At 36.7% G+C, this 21236-nt stretch overlaps 1 protein-coding gene across 4 annotated transcripts in view; it reads right to left on the bottom strand.

Annotated features, from left to right (window-relative positions):
- Window positions 1–21236, bottom strand: part of CLCN3 (chloride voltage-gated channel 3) — a 93038-nt gene extending 71802 nt beyond the window's left edge. The window contains exons 1-2 of one of the 4 annotated variants that reach the window (XM_026485629.4): window positions 20624–21236; window positions 8775–8950 (exon numbers count right to left, since the gene is read on the bottom strand). In XM_026485629.4, the coding sequence (XP_026341414.1) occupies window positions 8775–8934 (160 nt within the window). In that variant the 5' untranslated portion in view covers window positions 8935–8950; window positions 20624–21236. The remainder of the gene's footprint in view (window positions 1–8774; window positions 8951–20623) is intronic. The other 3 variants (XM_026485625.4, XM_057310178.1, XM_044379253.3) reach the window with 3 other exon arrangements.

The raw sequence follows: 21236 nt of genomic DNA, 5'->3' as shown, positions 1-21236 counted from the left end.
GGGTATACTCATAGTTCCTGCTACTCCACTGAAAATCCTATTGTAGGCTTCCTAGGTGTCCAGTTAAACCAAAACTTTTCTCTATATAGCCATATTAGTTCAATAAATAAAAAGGAAAAAATACTCCTAAAAATCATAAAAGATGATTGGCAAATATGTTATAATAGATTTTTTTTATAAAACAGCAACCTTCTAATAAGCTTCTGCTGTGTGCATGCCAATATATTAAGCATTGTAAGAAGGAAGGATAAAATAAACAGCATATGTGGCTGTCCATGATATACTAATATCCTGTCCTCACAAAGTTTAGATATAAGGAAATTAAGATTGCTCATCAAGAGCTAAAATATGTAATCAGTACATAATTGATCAGCTCTAAAACTACGTAGACAGAAAAATAAATGACATACAAGCCAACAAGATTTACTGGGATAGTTACACTGACAGAAAGTACAGCTTAATCTAGGAGGAGGGCAAGCTATAAAGAAAAAGACAAGTAAGGGAAGTCAAGAAAGCAAACACAGTAATACAATTAACTACACAGGAGGGGCCCTTAGCCCCAACCTGAGAAGTCTGGTAAGGCTTTCCAGAGGAAGTGAGGTCTAATGTGAGAAGCAAAGTACAAGTAATAATCAGTATATGGGCAAAGGAAACATGTTCAAAGACCTGGAAATGTGACAGCCGGGCACAAGCCCAACCCTAACAACATTTACAAGGCCTACACCAAGAGTACAAAGGAAGACCCATTTGCCATGTGATTAAATATTTAAAAGTTATAAAGCAAGTCAACAAACTATTAAACATATTCTATCCTCCTACATTGGCAAATACACCTTACAATGACTTGCAAGTTTCAGCTCAGTTCTGCAGATCTGTAGCCAAGCTGGTGACAATTTGGAAAACACTGCAAAGCATGAAGAAAATTAAAAGCACCCAAATTACATCACCAAGAGAAAAATCATTATTCTGGTGTATTTTCCTCCAAAGGTGTGTGTGTGTGTGTGTGTGTGTGTGTGTGTGTGTGCGTGTATATTATTTTAAGAGAAATGATATCACATTATATATAAAGATTTTACCCTTTTACTATAGGCCCTTCCACTCCTATAGCTTATAATACAAATCACCTTATTCAGTTACCCAATGTGCATTTTGTAGCTGGCTTATCTTAAAATAGAATTCACAATGTGGGGTTAAGTGTGTTCTACAGACCCCTGGAGATCCCCAAGATCTTTTTCACGGGATTTATAAGGTTGAAACTTTTCATAATAATACATATATTATTATTATTTAAATGATACATATGTATCAGTTTCCTACTGCTAATGTAACAAATTACCACAAACTTTGTGGTTTAAAACAATACAAATTTATTCTCTTACAGTTCTGGAAGTCGGAAGTCTAAAATCAAGGTGTTTGCTTTTGGAGGCATCATTAGTATATAGTAGAGACAATTATTTATGATATTCTCGCAGGATTCATAGATGTATTTGGAGTATTTTGGATAGATGGATTGTACAGAAGGTTTCAGAAGTCACCAATGTGTGTGTATTTATTTTTAATTTATTTTTATCTATTTATTTTTATGCTGAGGGTTTGTTATACATTAGATAGCAGTGATTTTAGAATTATCTTTTCAAATTATAACAGAGCTATTTACTTACATTTAGCCAGTTTTCCTTAGGAAATTGAAAAGCCTAATAATGCCTAAGACTGAATAGAAGCCACCAGAAGGCCTCTTAATGAAAAATGGAGCTTAGATGTCTTTCATGAAAATATTTTGTATCTGCCAGAAGATAAGAGTCCAATATATCCAACAGGAAAGGAACACAGAAGAAAATAGAAATAGCTACTATACACTGAGTCCTTACCATGAGTTAGTTACTGTGCTAAAGATTCTATATACATTATTTATATATTAAGGTCTCTACACACACTTAATTCTCAGAGCAATCACTTAAAAAGTACTATAAGGCTCTTTAATGAGGAAAAAACAAAGGCATAGATAGAGAAGCTAAGTGACTCGCAGAAATAGTAACTGGCAGAGCCAGGATGTAAATTCAGGCCTACGACTTAAAAGTCACTAAACATAACAAATCTTCATTCAACACATATGCCAAAAAACTATCAGTACTTTGCAGTGATTAACTCATTTTTTTGGTATGCTAAAAAGGTACGGAGTCATGAAAGAATATTTAATACCCAACTGCTTGTCCTACTGTCCACTTCCATGTTCCCCAGATACTTAGCAGACACAGAACAAGCTCTTCCCTCTGACATCTGCATCTGCCCTAGCCCATGAGGGCAGATCTAATCTGAGGCCCCCATTTCTTCTAGGATGTTACCCTTCCAATTGCTGTTAACAGGACCGTATCAGCTATACTGTAAGAAAGGATATCACTATCTTACAAAACATTCACCATCTCACAACATACTACGTTTTCCTACTGCTGGGACTTCATGTGTTATCTCCTCTTCTAGAATACTCTTCGCAATTCTAAAGGGATATCAAAATAATATTCTTTTCCTTCAAAGTGTAACATCTAAAATCTGTACCACCCAGTTTAACACTTACATAGTTACTGTCAACTGCTGTTCCACATCTTGTACCTTCAACTAGACTACCTTCAAGGACAGAACCTATATGGAAAACACCAATGGCTGCTTACCCTACAGTACTGCAATTTCTTCCTAGCTAACAGAATTTTAATTTTGTTTGGTTGGTATTGTGCCTAACTCCAAGGAACAAATTATGATTGTTCTAACCAGTCAGTAATCCCATTCTTCGTCAGTGATCAGTCTAGGTTTGGGCATATGACCCAATTCTAGCCAGTGATATAAGAAGAAGTCTACTGATATAGTTCTAGGAAAAGTATCTTCTCTGATAAGAAAAAGAGCACCAAAAAATCCTTTTTTGTACCCTTGCCCATTCCTTCTTAATTGGTACTCTCTCCTATTGAAAACCACAAACAAAGACATTATCAACATTGATGGCAGTGTGGAAAGATGGAAATAGTCAGATCCTCCTAGGGGTTTTACTTTCTTGAGTTAATCTTGTATCCCATGTAAAGGGCGAAAAAGCTACTTAAACACAGAAAAATGGGTACACTATTAAATGTCACCTGATTTTCCAAATTATGAATACATGTGTTTATCTGGTTTATAACTTTGTAATTAAAATTAGGAAAAAACACACTAGTGATGAAGAGAGCAAATGACTAATAGAGCAAAATACTGTATTTATTTTCTTTCTGTATTTATTTATTTATTTTAATCAAAGAACACCCAAAACTGCCGGGGAGCATTCAAGGCAGTGAGTACTTAAAGTGTCAAGATTCTGAAAAAAAGCGAAGCAAGTAAACTCAACAGTCTGAACCACTTTGTGCCCCTGGGCCTTTTCCTGATTCATAAGTATAGAGACTGAGAACCCCCGCAGAAAGTGAAAGTGGAGAGCTTTTGGCAGTCTTATGGGGTTGAGGAGACGAGATTTGACGTTCAGCAATATGGACTTGAATGGCCTAATATTCTGGAGAAAAGATACAGCTAGATCATTCTATGATACTTTTCCCCCCAAAATATTTCTGGTTCCTAGATTTTATGAGCAAGAGGCTGAGAAACTAAGTAAAAAGTGGTTAAGAAACTAAGTTGATAAGCAAAGCAGTCAGTAGTCTCAAAATGCAGGGAGATAAAAACTAAATTTCAGCACTCAACAAAGAGGAGTCCTAGTAAACACATAGCTTTCTACCAAAATCCTCAAAGGCTATGCCCTAAAAATAAAGTAAGTCAAAATATAGACTACCTCTTAGAAAGTCTGAAATCATGCTGCAAATTCTCTTGATCTTTAATGGGATCAATGTAATTTGCTCCTAGACTACCTGTCTACCAAGAAAAAAATTAAATACACTATGGTGAAGATATCAACATCCAGAGCATCTATAATTTTTGTATACAACATCCAGCATTCAATCCAAAATTACAAAGCATACCTGAAGTCAAGGTCAAAAGACTGCAAAAACAAGAGAAAAAAAACAGGCAACACAAACAGACCCACAGGTCTGTGTAAAATATTTAGGTATGGATTTTACACAAGTGATTAATATGTTAAAAAAAAAACAGAGAATTTCTCCCAGAGTATAGCAATTTATAGGAAATTAATCAAATGGAAATTTGATGGCTGAAAAATAACTGAAATTCAAAACTTGATAGAAAATAATGAGATACCATTACACACCTGTTGTAACTGCTAAAATCCAAACTACTGACAACACCAAATGTGATATGTATGTGGAGCAATAGGAACTCTCTCATTCACTGTTGGTGGGAATGCAAATGGTACAACCACTTTAAAAGACAATTTGGCAGTTTCTCATAAAACTAAACATACTCTTACCACACGATCCAGCTACTACATTCCTTGGTATTTACCCAAATAAGCTAAAATAGCCAAATAAAAAGAAAAAAAAGATTAAAAAACAAAAACAAAAAAACAGAAGAGCATAAGAAACACGAGGATCTCAGAGAAAAGATCTAACACATGTAGTTGGATTCCTAAAAGGAGAGGGGAGAGAGAATGACGAAACAACACTTGAGGATTCACTGGTCAAAATTATCCCAAGAAGGGAGGGAGGGAGGGAAAGAAAGGGAGAGAAAGGAAAAAAGAAAAAGAAAACAAAAGAAAAAGGAACAAGAAAAATCAAGTCACAGTTCAGGAGGCTCTAATAACCCTAGCCAGGATAAATACAAAGAAAACCACACTTAGGCAACCCTGGTTAAGTTTCTGAAAACCAAATCAAAAACAAAGAAAAAATTCTTAAAAGAGTCCAAAAGGGGAAAAAATAAGACTCATAGCTGACTTTTCAACAGAAATAATGGAAGGCAAATTATACAAGAATTATATCTTTAAAGTGTTCAAGGGGGGGCGCCTGGGTGGCACAGCGGTTAAGCATCTGCCTTTTGGCTCAGGGCATGATCCCAGCATTATGGGATCGAGCCCCACATCAGGCTCCTCTGCTGTGAGCCTGCTTCTTCCTCTCCCACTCCCCCTGCTTGTGTTCCCTCTCTCACTGGCTGTCTCTATCTCTGTCAAATAAATAAATAAAATCTTTTTAAAAAAAAATAAATAGTGTTCAAGGGGGGCGCCTGGGTGGCACAGCGGTTAAGTGTCTGCCTTCAGCTCAGGGCGTGATCCCGGCATTATGGGATCGAGCCCCACATCAGGCTCCTCCGCCATGAGCCTGCTTCTTCCTCTCCCACTCCCCCTGCTTGTGTTCCCTCTCTCACTGGCTGTCTCTATCTCTGTCGAATAAATAAATAAAATCTTTAAAAAAAAAAAAAAGTGTTCAAGGAAAATGACTACAGGGGACCCCTAGGTAGCTCAGTTGGTTAAGCAACTGCCTTTGGCTTAGGTCGTGATCCCAGAGTCCTGCTCAGCAGGGAGCCTACTTCTTCCTCTCCCTTTACCCCTCCCCCCTGCTCCTGCTCTCTCTCTCTCTCTCCCTCTTGTGTGTGCTCGCTCCCTCTCTTCCTCTCTCTCTCAAATAAATAAAATCATAAGAGAAAGAAAGAAAGAAAGAAAGAAAGAAAGAAAGAAAGAAAGAAAGAAAGAAAGAAGGAAAGAAAGAAAGAAAGAAAGAAAGATGACTAGGGATGCCTGGGCAGCTCAGAAGATTAAACATCTGCCTTTGGCTCAGGTCATGATCCCAGGATCCTGGGATCAAGCCCCACATCAGGCTTCCTGCTCCGGGAGCCTGCTTCTCCCCCTCCCTCTGCCGGCCGCTCTTCCTGCTTGTATCGCACACGCACTCTCTCTGTTTCACATAAATAAAATCTTAAAAAAAAGAAAAGGAAAGAAATGAAAATGACTATAGATCTGGAAATATGTAACTGCAAATATATCCTATAAAAATAAAGGGGAAACAAAAATTTTTACAAACACTGAGTGAACTTATTGTTAGTAGTCAGTAATGAAAGGAAATACTAATGAGAGTTGTTCAGGCAGAAAGATAACTAACCCAGACAGAAACATGAAAATGCAGTATAGAATGAAAAGCAATAGAAAAAGTAAAGATGCAGCTAAATCTAAATAGACATTGACAGGGGTGCCTGGGTGGCTGTCAGTAGAGCATCTGCCTTTGGCTCAGGGTATGATCCCAGGGTCCTGGGATGGGACCCTCTGTGTTGGGCTCCCTGCTCAGTGGGGAGTCTGCTTCTCCCTCTCTCTGTCCCTCCCCCTGCTCATGTGCACACTGTCTCTCTCAAATAAAATCTTAAAAAATAAATAAATAGACACTGACATAAAACAACAATAATGTCTTGTGAAATATAAAATATATGCAGAATTAAAACAGACAACAACAACAGCACAAAAAGTAGAAGGGGGATAAAATGAGGTAAAATATCCTAAGGTCCTTGCATTTTCCATGAAGTTGTAGAAGTACAATTTATAGAACTAAAAGGTCAAGTATATGTGTTATAATCTCTAGAGTAATGCACCAAACAAAATATAAGACAGTGTGCAACTAATAAAGTACTGAGAATAGAAATAGAGAAAAAGAACAGCCATGACAAACAGAAAACAGATATAAAAACAGCAGATTTGAACTCAGATATATCAGTGATTACATTAAATGTAAATGGACTACATTACATGGTCTACAAGTCAATAAAAGACCAATGTGAAAAACAAAACTCATATATATGGTGGCTTTTGGCATAAAGAAAGAAATATATTTCAATATAACCGAGTAGAAAGTCCAGAAACAGATCTACAGAAATATATCCATTTGACAGATGATAAAGATGTCACTGCAGTACACAGGAGAATGGAAGGTTTTTCAGTAAATGATGCTGGATCAACTAGGCATCCATCCATATGGGGAAAAAATGGATCTAAATCTTTAACTTACATCACATATAAAAATTAGCTGCAAGGTAAATTATAAATCTAAATATGAAAGACACAAAAAATAAAAATTCTAGAAGGAAATCAGCTAGTTTCTTCATGACCTTGAGGTACAGGAAGAGATCTTAAACAGAACACAAAAAAGACAAAAAATAAATGAGAAGATTAACTGGATTTCATCAGAACTGATGGCATCTTCATCAAAAGATTCCATTAAGAAAGTGAAAAGGCAAACCAGAGCAAGAAAAGACATTTTCAATACATACGTCTGGTAAAGGACTCTTAAGCAGAATGCATAAAGAACTCATAAAATAGGCAAAAAGCCTGAACAGGCAATTCAGAATAGACAATCCAAAAAGCCAATAAACATGCAAAAAGGTATTTAAACTCATAAGCCTTCAGACAAATGTAAAATAAAACCAAAATGTGAGAATACTGCATACACACCAGAATAGCCAAAATTTTTAAAAATGAAAATATCAAGTATTGGTGAAGGTGCAGAGAAACTAGAACTCTCACACACTGCTGCCATAATGAACATGCTATAACCACTTTGAAACTATCTTTGACAGGAGTTGGTACTACTGAGATCCACTTACCCTATCATCTAAGAATTCCATTCCAAGGTATAAAACCTACAGAATTGCATATATAATGCGAGCTAAAATATAGGTACATGTAAATTCATAACAGTATTATTAGTGATAGCCAAAATCTGAAAGAAAAAAAAAACATCAAACATCCACCAACAATATATGATGAATAGAACAGAAAAACTGCAGCATATTTACACAATGAAACTACATGGCAATGAAAAGAATTACTGCTATATTCAGCAACACAGATAAATCTCAAAACATAAATGACACCAGACACAAAGAGTATAAATAGTATAATTCCATTTATATGAAGTTTAGATATCTGTAAAACTAATCGAAAGAAGTCAAAATAATAGTTACCTTTGAAACTGGAAGGGGGAATAAGGGAGAATTCTGAAAGAACAGGTAATGTTTTATTTTTCGAATGAGGGATAATTATGTGTGTGTTCACTTTGTAGAATTTCTACACATATGATCTGCTGATTGTTATGATGGCTAATTTTTTATGTCAATTTCACTGAGCTAAGAGACACCCGGATAGCTGTTAAAACATTATTTATACATGTGTCTGTGAGGGTCTTTCCAAAAGAGATTAGCATTTGACTCAGTAGACTTAAAAAAGGTGACCTAACCAATGGCAAGTGGGCATCATCCAATCAGCTGAGGATCTGAATAAAACAAAGGGCAGAGGAAAGGTGAAATTGCTCTTTGCTGCACATGGAACATCTACCTTCTTCTGCCCTCAGACATTAGCACTTCCAGATCTGGAGCCTTGAGACTTACACCACTGGCTACCCTGATTCTCAGGCCTCTGGGTTTCGACTAAAACTATACCACCAGCTTTCCTGTGCTTCCAATTTGCAGACAACAGATTGTAGGACTCAGCCTCCACAACCATGTGAGGAAATCCTTCATAATAAATCTCTTTCTGGATATCTATCTATCTATCTATCTATCTATTATTAGATTCTATTTCTCTGAGGATCCCAATTATAGTTGTATACATCCCCATATTATGTTATATTTAAATTTTTAAGCTTACCCATATACAAGGTTTTCTTTTGGGATAATGAAAATGTTTTGGAACTAGATAAAAGTGGTAGTTGCAAAACATTGTGAATGTGCTAAATGCCACTGAACTGAACACCTTAAAATGGTTATGTTATATGCATCAACGCAATTAAAAAATAAAGTTACCCAAAAACTCAATTTCAACAATGTATAATTTATTAGACATTAATTACCACAAATATTAAAAGCTGTAATGCTAAACTTACCAACTGCTGTGTCACCATCTAACAAATTGTCATCTTCAGAAGTTTGAAAGTCCATAATAACACCTGCTCCATCTAAAAGCTCCTCATCACTACTTGCACTTGTTATACTGTTGTAGCTGTTTCTATAGTATCCTCTATGGAACAGCTGCTCAGACTCCATTTAGCTGTCTGATTATCTGAAAAAAAGAGGGAAAAAATGGCTTTAACATTTTCCAACATCTAATAAAAATCACCTAGTTTAACAGGACAAAATGAAACTTCTGATTTCTATATTTAAAAAAAATACTAAGGTCATTCACTGTAACAATAGCTAACTATGTCTTTTGGGATGATTTAATAATTCTATTCTCACTATGCAGCTACAAAAAAGAATGAAGAACTTCTTTAGGTAGTGGTATAAAAGAATCTGCAAGATCAATTGTTAAGTTAAAAAAGCACAAAGAAGGGATACCTGGGTGGCTCAATCGCTTAAGCATCTGCCTTCGGCTCAGGTCATGATCCCAGGGTTCTGGGATCGAGCCAGCATCAGGCTCCCTGCTCAGAGGGAAGTCTGCTTCTCCCTCTCCCTCTGCCCCTCCCCATGCTCCTGCTCTCTCTTTCTCTGTCTCAAATAAATAAAGTCTTTTTTAAAAATAAAAATTTAAAAAAATTAAAAAGTACAAAGAAGTGGGGCACATGCGTGGCTCAGTCATTAAGTGTCCAACGCATGACTTTGGCTCAGGTCATGATCTCACGGATCCTGATATGGAGCAGGCATTGGGCTCTGTGCACAGCAGGGAGTCTGCCTGGGATTCTCTCTACCTCTCCCTATGCCTCTCCCCCTACTTGCATGACCTCGAGCACACCCACGCGCACTCTCCCTAATAATAAATCTTTTTTTTTTTTTAAGTACAAAGAAGTGTTTAAGGTATACTATATGTTGGGGCTTCTTACCCCAAAAAGGCAGGGGAGTGGGGGGAAGGAGAGTAAGAAATACAGTGTATAATTGCTTGCGTACATATAGACTATGTCTGGAGGGATTTCTAAGAAAGTTGCTTACAGGAGAAAGGAACAAAATGGCTAAAGTACCAGGTCCAAAAGGGAGACACTTTTGTCCCTGTTGGGTGTTTTACAAGATGCAAGCACTAATTTTAAGATGCTGTGCTTTAAAATTTTTTAATATTAATTTTTCTCCTTTCATTATTTTAAAATTTAAATTTTCAGAGTCCATTGTCATATACCAAGCATGGAAAATACGATAAGTAACAATTTTCATTTTTTCAAAGCAGGTAATACCAAAAATGCTTATTTTCATTATTCTTACTCTCTATGCTTTAAAAACAATATTATTCCTAAATAGTTTGATTTTTTCAATACATCTTACTTGCTCAACATCTAAATGAGAGTTCAACATATTAGCAATAGACTTGAAAGGTTCATGTGAGGGACTTGAAAGACACAGTCATAAAAGCAGTCAAACCAGTAAGCCTTGTAAAACAAGAATTTAATATGTCATAATAAGTACATATGAAAATAAAAGATAATGGCACTAAGCATACTCCAATTCTAGCGCTGAGTTCTATACTGAAGACTTGAAGTGTTTAAGACAATCTCCTGTCCTCAGTAAACTGTCCTTCTGCACAGGGAAAAATAAACTCAAAGAGCTATAACAATTAAAAATTATTTGCAAAGATTTTACATATCTTTTTAGAAAAATAAAATATTGCCAAAAACTATTTTTAACAGATTTATTACTACAAACTTCCTAACTTAAAGACTACGTTAGAGAAGGTGAAGTTTCGAATACTCCTTGAGAGGATGTCTCTATTCTCAACACCTGGCACAGTGAGTGGTACATAATGTATGAGTAGTAAATGTCAAAATGTCAAATTGTTATTCAGTCAATGAGGTAAAAAAGAGAAATGTATTCAATTTTCAATAAACAAATGCTCTCTACAACAGTACAAATATGGTCTTGGGAGAATAACCAAAAACTAGCACATGGATTACAAAGCAGAACTTAACTGCTTTGCAACTTCATTAATGTTTTATGGTTATCTCTACCAAAGACAGCCTATGATAACTTATGGAGATCTGCTAGAACGTACTAACTAAGGCAAGAGCTCTATATTTAAGGTAAATGTTAGAATAGTATGAAAATAACTGTTCATGCTAAGAACTTCACAGTGTCCACAGAGGCAATAAAATTAAATATTATGGCTCTTGAATAAATACCCAAAAGCCTTTTAAAAAATAAGCATGTATAGGGGCACCTGGGTGGCTCGGTTGGCAAGCGTCTACCTTTGGCTCAGGACCTGATCCCAGGGTCCTGGAATCAAGCCCCACATCAAGCCTGCTTCTCCCTCTCCCTCTGCCTGCCATTCCCCTTGCCTGTGTGCGCGCGCGCTCTCTCTCTGTCAAATAAATAAATAAAATCTTAAAAAAAAATAAGCATGAACAATTCCAAGAATCATTTTAATTTTGATGTATCAAAGCACATATGCTAAGATTTTGGAAAGAACACAAATATTCTATTCTTCACTTCTTTACCTCATGATCAGACTAGCAGGGCTTAAGACATGTGATAACACACATCAATGAACGTCAGTTGGAAGCTACATATCACTAAGAAGTCTCTCTAAAATAATTACAAATGTCTGTGTACTGGGACCTCAATCAGGAAGTTCCAAGATATCCCCTCCATTTATTCCTAAAAGTGCCTCAAAAACCATTAGTGACAACTGGCAACTTAATTCTTTCAAAATGTTTAAAAAGCTTAATTTTGGGGCGCCTGGGTGGCTCAGTGGGTTAAGCATCGGACTCCCGATTTCAGCTCAGGTCATGATCTCAGGGTCCTGAGACTGAGGTGGGCATGGAGCCTGCTTAAGAGTCGATCTCTGCCCCGCCCCATGTGTGCCCCTCTACCTCTCCCTCTCTCCTCTTTAAAAACAAAAAAACTGAATTTCACCAATACCTCTGAGACATCTAGCCTCCACACCTTTATAACAAGAGCAACTCAACTCTGTTTCAAAAGTCTATTAAACTCAGGCCTGCATGGTTTATTATTTCTATAAATCTGTTAATTTATAAAAAATTACCCTTCTTATTAACCTAGGAACCTATAGAGCTGTATGCTGACCACTGTCAATAGCCTTGGAACATGGCTAGTTCAAACTGAGATGTGCTCAAAGGTAAAATACCTACCAGATTTTTAAGTCTTAATACGAAAAGAGAAAAAAAAAGAATGTCAAATATTCTGCTAATAATTTTATGTTGACTCCATGTTGAAATAATACTTTAGATATATTGAGTTAAATAAATTAAAATTAATCTATTTTATTTTTACCTTTTTAATATGGCTAAAAAATTTTAAATTACATGTGGCTCCCATGTGCAGCACAAATATTTGTATTGAACAGCACTGCTACACAATATCCAAAATTCTATGGGAGCATAAAGGAAATGTACAGAAGAACGCCAGATACCAGTGACAAACTTTTTTAAGCTCTAAACTCAATTCCCAGGCTTGCTCACAAAAGGTTATTTAAACCACAATACAGCAGCTGAAATTTTGCATATTAAAAAAATGAAAATACTACAAAGTTAGTCATCTTTTCCTTTTTAATGGTCAAACAATATATTTGAAATCCTTTCAAAACATAACAGACACACATTAGCCTGTGAATATATTCTTGCAGTTATAAAGATTAGAAATAACCTATGAAAATCTCCAGGAATAAAGCCTGGTCTACCGCAGTAAATTCCTAAATGATCTATGTACAATCACCTTGACCCCCTCTAATCTGATCTCCATACTGCAACCACCAACGTCTTTTCTAAAAGCAAGTCCGATGAGTAATCTCTCCCCACTCCATGGATAAAAGTCCTAATCACTTCTCACGGACCTTAGCACACCAACTCTTGAACATAGCAGACAAGACGCTATACAGCCTGGCCTCTGCCTAGTTCTCCAGCTTCATTTTGAAATGTGTAGTTCTCACGGTACTCTAGACTCATTGATCTTCCTCTCAGTCCTACTAGGCTGTTTCCTGTCTTTTTTTTTTTTTTTTTTTTAATTTATGTCAGGAGAGAGAGCGCACACAGGCAGGGGGAGCGGCAGGCAGAGGAGGCAGAGCAGGCAGAGGGAGAAGCAGGCTCCCCGCTGGGCAAGGAGCTGATGCGGGACTCAATCCCAAGACCCTGAGATCGAAGGCAGGCACTTAACTAACTGAGCCACCCAGGAGTCCCATGGGCTATTTCCTGATTTATAGCTGCCTTAGCTTAGAACATACCCTCCCCTCTCCATCCAATTAACTTTCCTATGCATTCTTCAGATCTCACATGAATTGCCTCCTTATTTAACAAACTCTTTTTTTTTAAGATTTTATTTATTTATTTGACAGAGAAAGACAGCCAGCGAGAGAGGGAACACAAGCAGGGGGAGTGGGAGAGGAAGAAGCAGGCTCCTAGCAGAGGAGCCTGATATGGGGCTCGATCCCAGAATGCTGGGATCACACCCTGAGCCGAAGGCAGACGCTTAATGACTGAGCCACCCAGGCGCCCCATATTTAACAAAATCTTAAACAGAGTTTACTATAGGTTTGACACCATCCTAAACATGGCACAAATTAACTTGTTTATACTTGGATTAAATATAATCACAATCCTAAAGCTTAGGTACTATCATTATACTCATTTGCCAGATGAGGAAACTGATGCACAGAGTTTAAATAACTTATCCAAAGTCATGGAACTAGTAAGGAAAGCTTCCCTGACCTACTTACTCCCGGGGCAAATTTTCACTGACTAGGTCAAATTTTCATTGTTAGTTCTTAGATCTCTCCTTTATATCACTTATTACAGCTATAATGTTATATTTAATTTATGTGATTATTTAATTAACATCTTTCCAACTACAATATATATCAGGAGGTCTGGCACAGTGTCAATTTTTGTTCAACATTGCATATTTGATGGTCATTAGCACAATACCTGGCATATATCGGGTGTTCAATTTTTTTTATTAAATTTTTTGAAGTAATTGTGATTTCACATGCAGTGGTAATAAATCATACAGAGATATTCTGTGTACCCTTTACTCAGTTTCCACCAATGGTGATATCTTGCAAAACTACAGAACAATATCACAATCCAAATACTGACACTGATAGTACACTCAAGATACAGAACATACCCATCACCACAAGGATGGCTCATGTTGCCCTTTTATAGCCACATGTACTTTCTTCCAACCCTACCACCACCCCATCCTTAACCCCCTTCCAACCCATAATCTATTTTCTATTCCTAGAATTTTGCCATTTCAAGTCTGTTATATAAATGGAATCATACAGTATGTTACTTTTGGTGATTAGCTCTTTGCACTCAGCACAATTCTCTGGAGATTCACCCAGGTTATTGTATGTATCAACAGCTCTTCCCCTTTTATTGCTGAGTAGTATTCTACGGTATGGATGTACCATCGTTTAACCACTCACCCACTTTAGACTATCCGGCTCTTTTCTAGGTTTGGGGTATTATGACTCAAGCTGTTATAAATATCCATGCACAGGTTTTTGTGTGAACTTAAGTCTTCATTTCTTTGAAACAGAAGTCAAGGAGAGCAATAACTGGGTCATATGGTAAATGCATGTTTAGTTTTTTAAGGAATTGCCAGTTTTACATTCCCACCAACAATAAATATATGGGTGATCCACTTTCTTCACATCCTTATCAGCACTTCCTATTGTCACCATTTTTTTTTAAAGATTTTATTTATCTGAGAGGGAGATAGAGAGCATGTGCAGGAGGAAGCAGGAGGCAGGCAGGGGGGTGGGGGGGGCAAAGGGAGAGGGAGAAGCAGACTCCCCACTGAGCAAGGAGTCTGACTTGGGGCTCAATTCACGAGCTGAGCCAAAGGCAGATGCTTAACTGACTGAGCCACCCAGGCACCCCATCACCATTTTTTATTTTAGCCATTCTGATAGGTGTGTAGTGATAATTCACTGTAGTTTTAGTTTGCATTTCCCCAATGGCTAATCATGTTGAACATCTTTTTACGTGCTTATTTGCTATCTCCCTATCCTCTTCAGTGAAATGACTGTTCATATATTTTTCCCATTTTCCAATTGGGTTGCTTTTTTACTGCTAAGTTTTATACTTTAGAATATATATTCTAGATGCTAGTCCTTTGTCAGATATGCTGTTTGCAAATATTTTCCCCCACTCTGTAGCCTTTTTTTTTTTTTTAAAGTAATCTCTACACCCAACGTGAGGCTCAAACTCACAACCCAGAGATCAAGAATCACATGCTCCACCAACTGAGCCAACCAGGTGCCCTTGACTTCCTTCTCTTTGATAGGGTCTATCACAGAGCAAAAATATTTAATTTTGATGAAGTTCAATTTATCAATTTTCCTTTATGGATTATGCTTTTGGTGTTATCTAAAAAATCTACCTCCCAAAGATTTTCTTCTCACAGTTTTTTAGTTTTATATTTTATTTGTAAGTCCATGATCCATTTGACATGAGTTTTTGTATAAGGTGTTAAGACACAGGTTGAAGGTTTTTTTTTCTTTTTTTCTTTCTTTCCTTCTTTAATTCTCTCTTTCTTTCTTTTTCTTTTTTTAATTGTTTGGATGTCCAATTGTTCCAGCTGCATTTGCTGAAAAAGGTTATCTTTCTCTGAGTTTTTTTTTTTTTGCCTTTGTCAAAAATTAGCTGGGCATATTTGTGTATGTCTATTTCACCGTTCTGTGTTCTGTTTCACTGATCTACATATCTATACCTACAGCAATACCACAGTCTCAATTACTCTAGCCCTGAAATAAGCCTTGAAATTGGATAGATTAACTTGTCACACTTTATTCTTATTTTTCAAAATTGCTTTGGCTGTTCTAGTTTTTTTGTCTTTCCATACAAATTTTATCTTACCTATATCTACAAAAGCTTGCTGGAGCAGTTAATATTTATGCTATGAATAAATAAGAAATGCATAACAAATGAATGGCACATCTTTACTTGGATGCTATATGCAAACTCTAATTCAACAAAACTGAAGCTGAGTAAGTATTTGCCACAAACTTGCTTGTCCTCCTACACTCCCTATCTCAGCTTACAGGACCATCATCTCCTCGTGGGCAAAATTAGTTTTCAGAATCACTTATTAATTTATTTGACAACCATTTACTGAGTACCCATCATGTTTCAGGCACAAAGCCAGGTACTAGGGTAATGAGTAAAATATGGTCCCTACTCCCAAAGCAGTGAAGGTAAAAGACATACAAGTAACTACAGTATGGTATGACAAATATCACAGGAGAGGTATATACAAGGTATTTGATAACACTGAAAAGGAATAAGCATGCTACCTGGAAAAGTCTGTTGACATTTAATAAAGGGAATGTTTAAGCTGAGTATTGAAGCATGAGTGAACTGGGCTAACTATGAGGTGAAAAGTCAGTAGAGACACACAAAAAAAAGTACATGCAAAAACACAGCAGAATAACAAAACCTGCTTAGGTAGCTTAAGTAAGAGGGGAACAAAAGAGTAGCTGGAGAGGTGGACATAGGCCAGATCAGAAAGGGAGGAGGTTATACGTTGTGCTAAGGAACTTATTTACTCATTTATATACATGAGAAACCACTAAGAGTTTTTAAGACAAACCATATGACCAAATAGGAATTTCAGCAAGCCAACAGTAGCAGCAGTATGGAAGACAGAAGAGCAAGAGACTGAATGGGGAGTTAGGTAACCCTAATTCCAGTAGAAGCATGTACAATCCTAAATATGAGATACTGAAGGCATAAATAACCTAAGACATCACAATATGGATTAAAAAGAATTCTGAGAAATATTTAAGAGGACATGGTATCTAATAAATTGTGAGGAACAGTGAAGAAAAAATTTAAGGTATCTGCTAGGTTTCTGACTTGACTAATTGATTCAAAACAGTTGAAAGAAACAAATTTCAGTCTCCTGCATCTTATGGGACTTAAGATCAGAGTGTTCTTTCCAACTATAGAATTACGCATCTAGGCTTTAGTTCTATTGGGCCAGACTACAATGAAGGGAATGGTTACCTTCATTCAGTAGACCAACCTCACACCCAAACTGCAGACACTAAGCAGAACACCACCAGAATTGGGGGGTGGGAGCAGAAATAGGAAGACCCTGTAAATTTGTGGCTAAGGGACTCACACAGCCTGACGTAGGTACGCCAATTTTCTATAGCTCCCAACAAAGTTTTGCCTCTCTTGTAAAGGAGACTAGGTAGGGCTAAGGACCATGGCTAAGTTTCAAAGATGTATCAGTCATTTATCTGGCTGGCCAGTAAGCTAAATAGAAAAAAAGGCACAATCTCAGTGAAAAAAGGAAAGAAAATCCCAAATATTAGCAACTAGAGAGATGGACAGAAGTTTCACAAACAATGATGGCAGAGAAGTAAAATTCTGACTGATCTAACCATTTGTGTGTAAGGAGCATTTTCATGTTAATACTTTCCTTAAGCATCTCATATAAACATTCTAACTATTGCTAAGTACTGGTCAACAATCAAAATGTGACAATGAATTTCAATATATCACTCATTCATTTACTCATGTTTATGGAATAGCTACTAATGTATCAGAAATTGTAAAAAATATAAACACAATTTTTATTTCTTTTAAGACTTTATCTTTTTTTCAAGTAATTTCTACACCCAACATAAGACTCAAACTCACAACCCCAAGATCAAGAGTCACATTCTCTCCTGAAAGAGCCAGCCGGGTGCCCTTAGACACAATTTTCCTTACAGCTTTCAATAAAGTTCAGCATAAACTGCATTACATACCATCCTCAAAAGGGATGCTGTAGAAGGTGATGTATACAGCCACACAATAAGAAGCAATACATGAGAGATGTCACAGAAGACATCAGTAGTGTTTTAAGAGCTCAGAAAAAAGAGATCTGATCCCAGTGTGACTGATGGTGGGAAGCCTTCTTTGGAAAAGACACACTTGAGTTTGACCTTAAAAGATAAGTGGGATTTTATGGGACAGACATGGGAGAAGTTAACTGAAGCAAACTACTGACATGAATCAAGCTAAGGACCAAGAAGGCAACAAAAACATTTGAAGATGAGTATGTGTACAGAATACAAGTCCAGTAAAAGGCTTCACGGTCAAATAAGTTTGGGTAATAGAGCATACCCTATTCTAGAATTGTAATGGCTAAGAGCATAGGAAAAGCTCTTGAGAAAACCTGTGGTAAACACTAACTTCATGAACAAAATTTATGAAAAGCTTCTCAAATTTATTTTACCAAAGAATGACCCCTCCACCCCATACATCATGAAACTTAGGTCAGAACATCACAGTAGTAAGAAAGAATTTATTCTGATACAAATTGTCACCACATACAAGATATGACAATAATGAAACTGATTTCTCCCAAAAGCAATATTACTCAATATTCTATCTCTACTATTAAGTTAGCTCCCTGTCCAAATTGCTGTGCTTATGTTTTTCTTCAAATAAAGTATTAAATGAATAACCCACTAAAAGAAGTAGCTGTCTTCTCTGAAGAAAGTTTCCTAGACTCATAAATTTTTTTGGAGTCATTCAAAAGTTAAATACTAGATAGTTTTAAAAGTAAAACACACAAAAAGGCTTAGACTATAAGAAAAAAAAGATAGGTAAGCAATAATCCAACAAAAAGATGATGTGGAAAACATACACTTTGAAAACTAAATAATTTCCATGATTGTACAAGACAGAAACTGTTCCACTACTTCTCAAAAGGGCAAAAAATATATTTAACTGATTCCAGTCAAAGATGCAGATCAAATCTCTCTGTATTTCAGCAATGCAAATGGGCAGTTTCCCCACATGGGTTGATCTTACATTTTACTTAACTGAAGTAACTAAACTACATTTAACTTAACTGAAGAACATTCATCTTTAAAAATCAAAATGAATCATAACCACAATGTTTATATACACGTGAATGTGCATATGAGAAAACACACACACAAAAGTTTATTACAGTAGAATGAAGGTTTCAAAAATTATTTTCCAGAGTTTCTGTAATTTTACATTACTTTTATACTTGAAAAATAAATGAACATGATACTATATCTCTCATCCTAACTTTTCTTCTAACATTTTGACTAGTCTTACATGAAACATTTTGCAGCCATTGAGAGCAAGAGCTCTCAAGTGATACTGCCAGTTGTGACACTTACTGAGACCTTGGACAAGTTAATTAAATCCTCTGTGCCTCAGTTTCCACATCTGTATAACAGGAAAACAAAATACAATTTCCTGGGTTTGGTGTGATAATTGAGATAATCCACAAAAAAACACTTAGAAATGATCCAAAACCACAGAAATCACTCAATAAATATTAACACTTATTTTATCATATGTTTTAGATCGCTGCTGACAAGTCTGACTAGAAACTCAGATGAAAGTTCTACAAAGCAGTGAGTGGCCAAATGCCACAGGATACTGCTTTGATATTTGACCCACCACAGAGATCAAATCTGGCTTCCTGAGAGGTCTGAAAAATATTACCAACATGTCACAGGACAGGAAATGTAAAGCCTATCACCAACACAACCTGGAAAAAGGCCAATTTATTAATATAAAATCATAACCTCAGGAAATCTGTTCCCCTGAACGTACATACCCAGTACCAAGTTGGACTTTTACATTCTTAATGAACTATATATAATTGAAAACACATGCTTAAAACACAATTTCCAAGATATAAGTACTATATAGTTATATTGACCTCTTAAAATCATTTGACCCATTTTCCAAGCAAAGAATCAGTCTTTGAAAAGTGTGGGAGGTAGGGTGTGGGAGGGTGATAGCATGGATTCTGCCAATAGCAGCTGTTTCTATCAACCAGAGGTCATAAAAGCATACTCAATTTAAGAAAATATCTGTAGGTCACACACCTAATTTTTAAGCCACACTATGTAACAACAATAAGCAGTACCTTTTAAGATGAAAATCAACAATATATACATTAGCATTCTTATATGTACTCTTGAGCTGCACAGATAGTATTTTCTAGTGACTCACGAAGGCACATAAAATTGACTGACATCAGTTAAACTATTTCCATACCGATCTCCTCAAGAAAAGAATCTTGTAAATTAAATTAAACTGTTCAGAGATGAAAAGCAAAGCATTTCTGGAAAGATTCAACAATCAAGGACACAAGCCACAACGATGCTGCAGTAACTACATTGCATGGCTCAAAAAAGTTTATAGTTTGCAGAACTGAACTTTCGAATTATCAAAAAAAAAAAAAAGAGGGGAGCTGATTCAATTCTTATAAACAAGGGGTTTTTTCCCTACAAAAAAGAAAGAAATCTCAGAAATCTTATACGTGTTTATAATGTCTAGGTAATTATCCTTCTGTGCTCCAGTTTTAAATACTACACAAATAAAGCCTAGTATATGCAAAATTAATATGAGATTCTAAGGTAGTTCCTGATCCAAGTTTAAGATCAAAACACAAATGTTACATACATACACAAACTATGTCTTGATATACACATAAATTTAGACTAAAGATAGAAAAACTGAATATTAACTTAAATGTGGGCAATTTTAGCAAAAGTAAAACCCACTCTCTGAGTTCAATATTAATCTTTTCCTGGGACCTACTTTCACTCTATTAAAAGGTCTTTTCGACGGTTCCTAAAGGAAACAGGAGAAATCTTAAAGAATGTCCAAGGGTATATACCTAATCAGTGTAGGTCTGATCATGTAGGTATCTAAGACAAACCAAGACGAGAGCCCTGGCATCACAGTTGACCCCAAATCCGTGAACATGACAGCTAACGAATCTTCACTCATACAATGCAACTCACCTTGCAGCTCAGAGGCATAGCAAAATCGGTGGCTGTTTTTTGCGCTGCCTTTGGATTCTGCATCTGTTTCAAACCTAAAAACCTAGCTGCCCTGGGAGCTCCACCTGAAGAAAGCTTAACACAACAAAAACTACTCCAATTTAAAAGATACCTTGGGTTTTCTACTGAAGAGGTTATGGAAATTTTGCCAGGTGGGACGTTTTTTGTCCTCCTTCAAACACGGGAGCAGCATTAAGTTAAATCCGTTTCCTTTGGAGGGCCCTAAAGTCAACTGCTTCCACCCAAAATTAAAAATAAAAATCTCCAACCTCAATTCCCTCTTAAAAGACTAAAACTGAATCCATGCTCCAACTCGGAAATGAGGTAGAACGCCTTTCAACCCACCACACCCTCCTTCCTCGTTACGCAGCCCAATTCCCATCCGCGGGCGAACTGGGACTGTGAAAAAGGGGCTGTGGGTTCCGGACCAGACCGGCCCCGAGCCACGGAAGGGGAAGAGAAACAGCGGCAGAAGGGAGCCCGACAGGTGCGTCTACGCGTGACGCCACCGCGTTGACGTGAACGGCCGCTCAGCGTCTGGCCGCCGACTACCTCCTCCACCGGCCGCAATTGG

Source organism: Ursus arctos, unplaced genomic scaffold (assembly GCF_023065955.2).
Source record: "Ursus arctos isolate Adak ecotype North America unplaced genomic scaffold, UrsArc2.0 scaffold_11, whole genome shotgun sequence".
Taxonomy (NCBI): Eukaryota; Metazoa; Chordata; class Mammalia; order Carnivora; family Ursidae; genus Ursus; species Ursus arctos.
The sequence above is the reverse complement of the archived record's forward strand: the minus strand, read 5'-3'. Positions and strand labels throughout refer to the sequence as shown.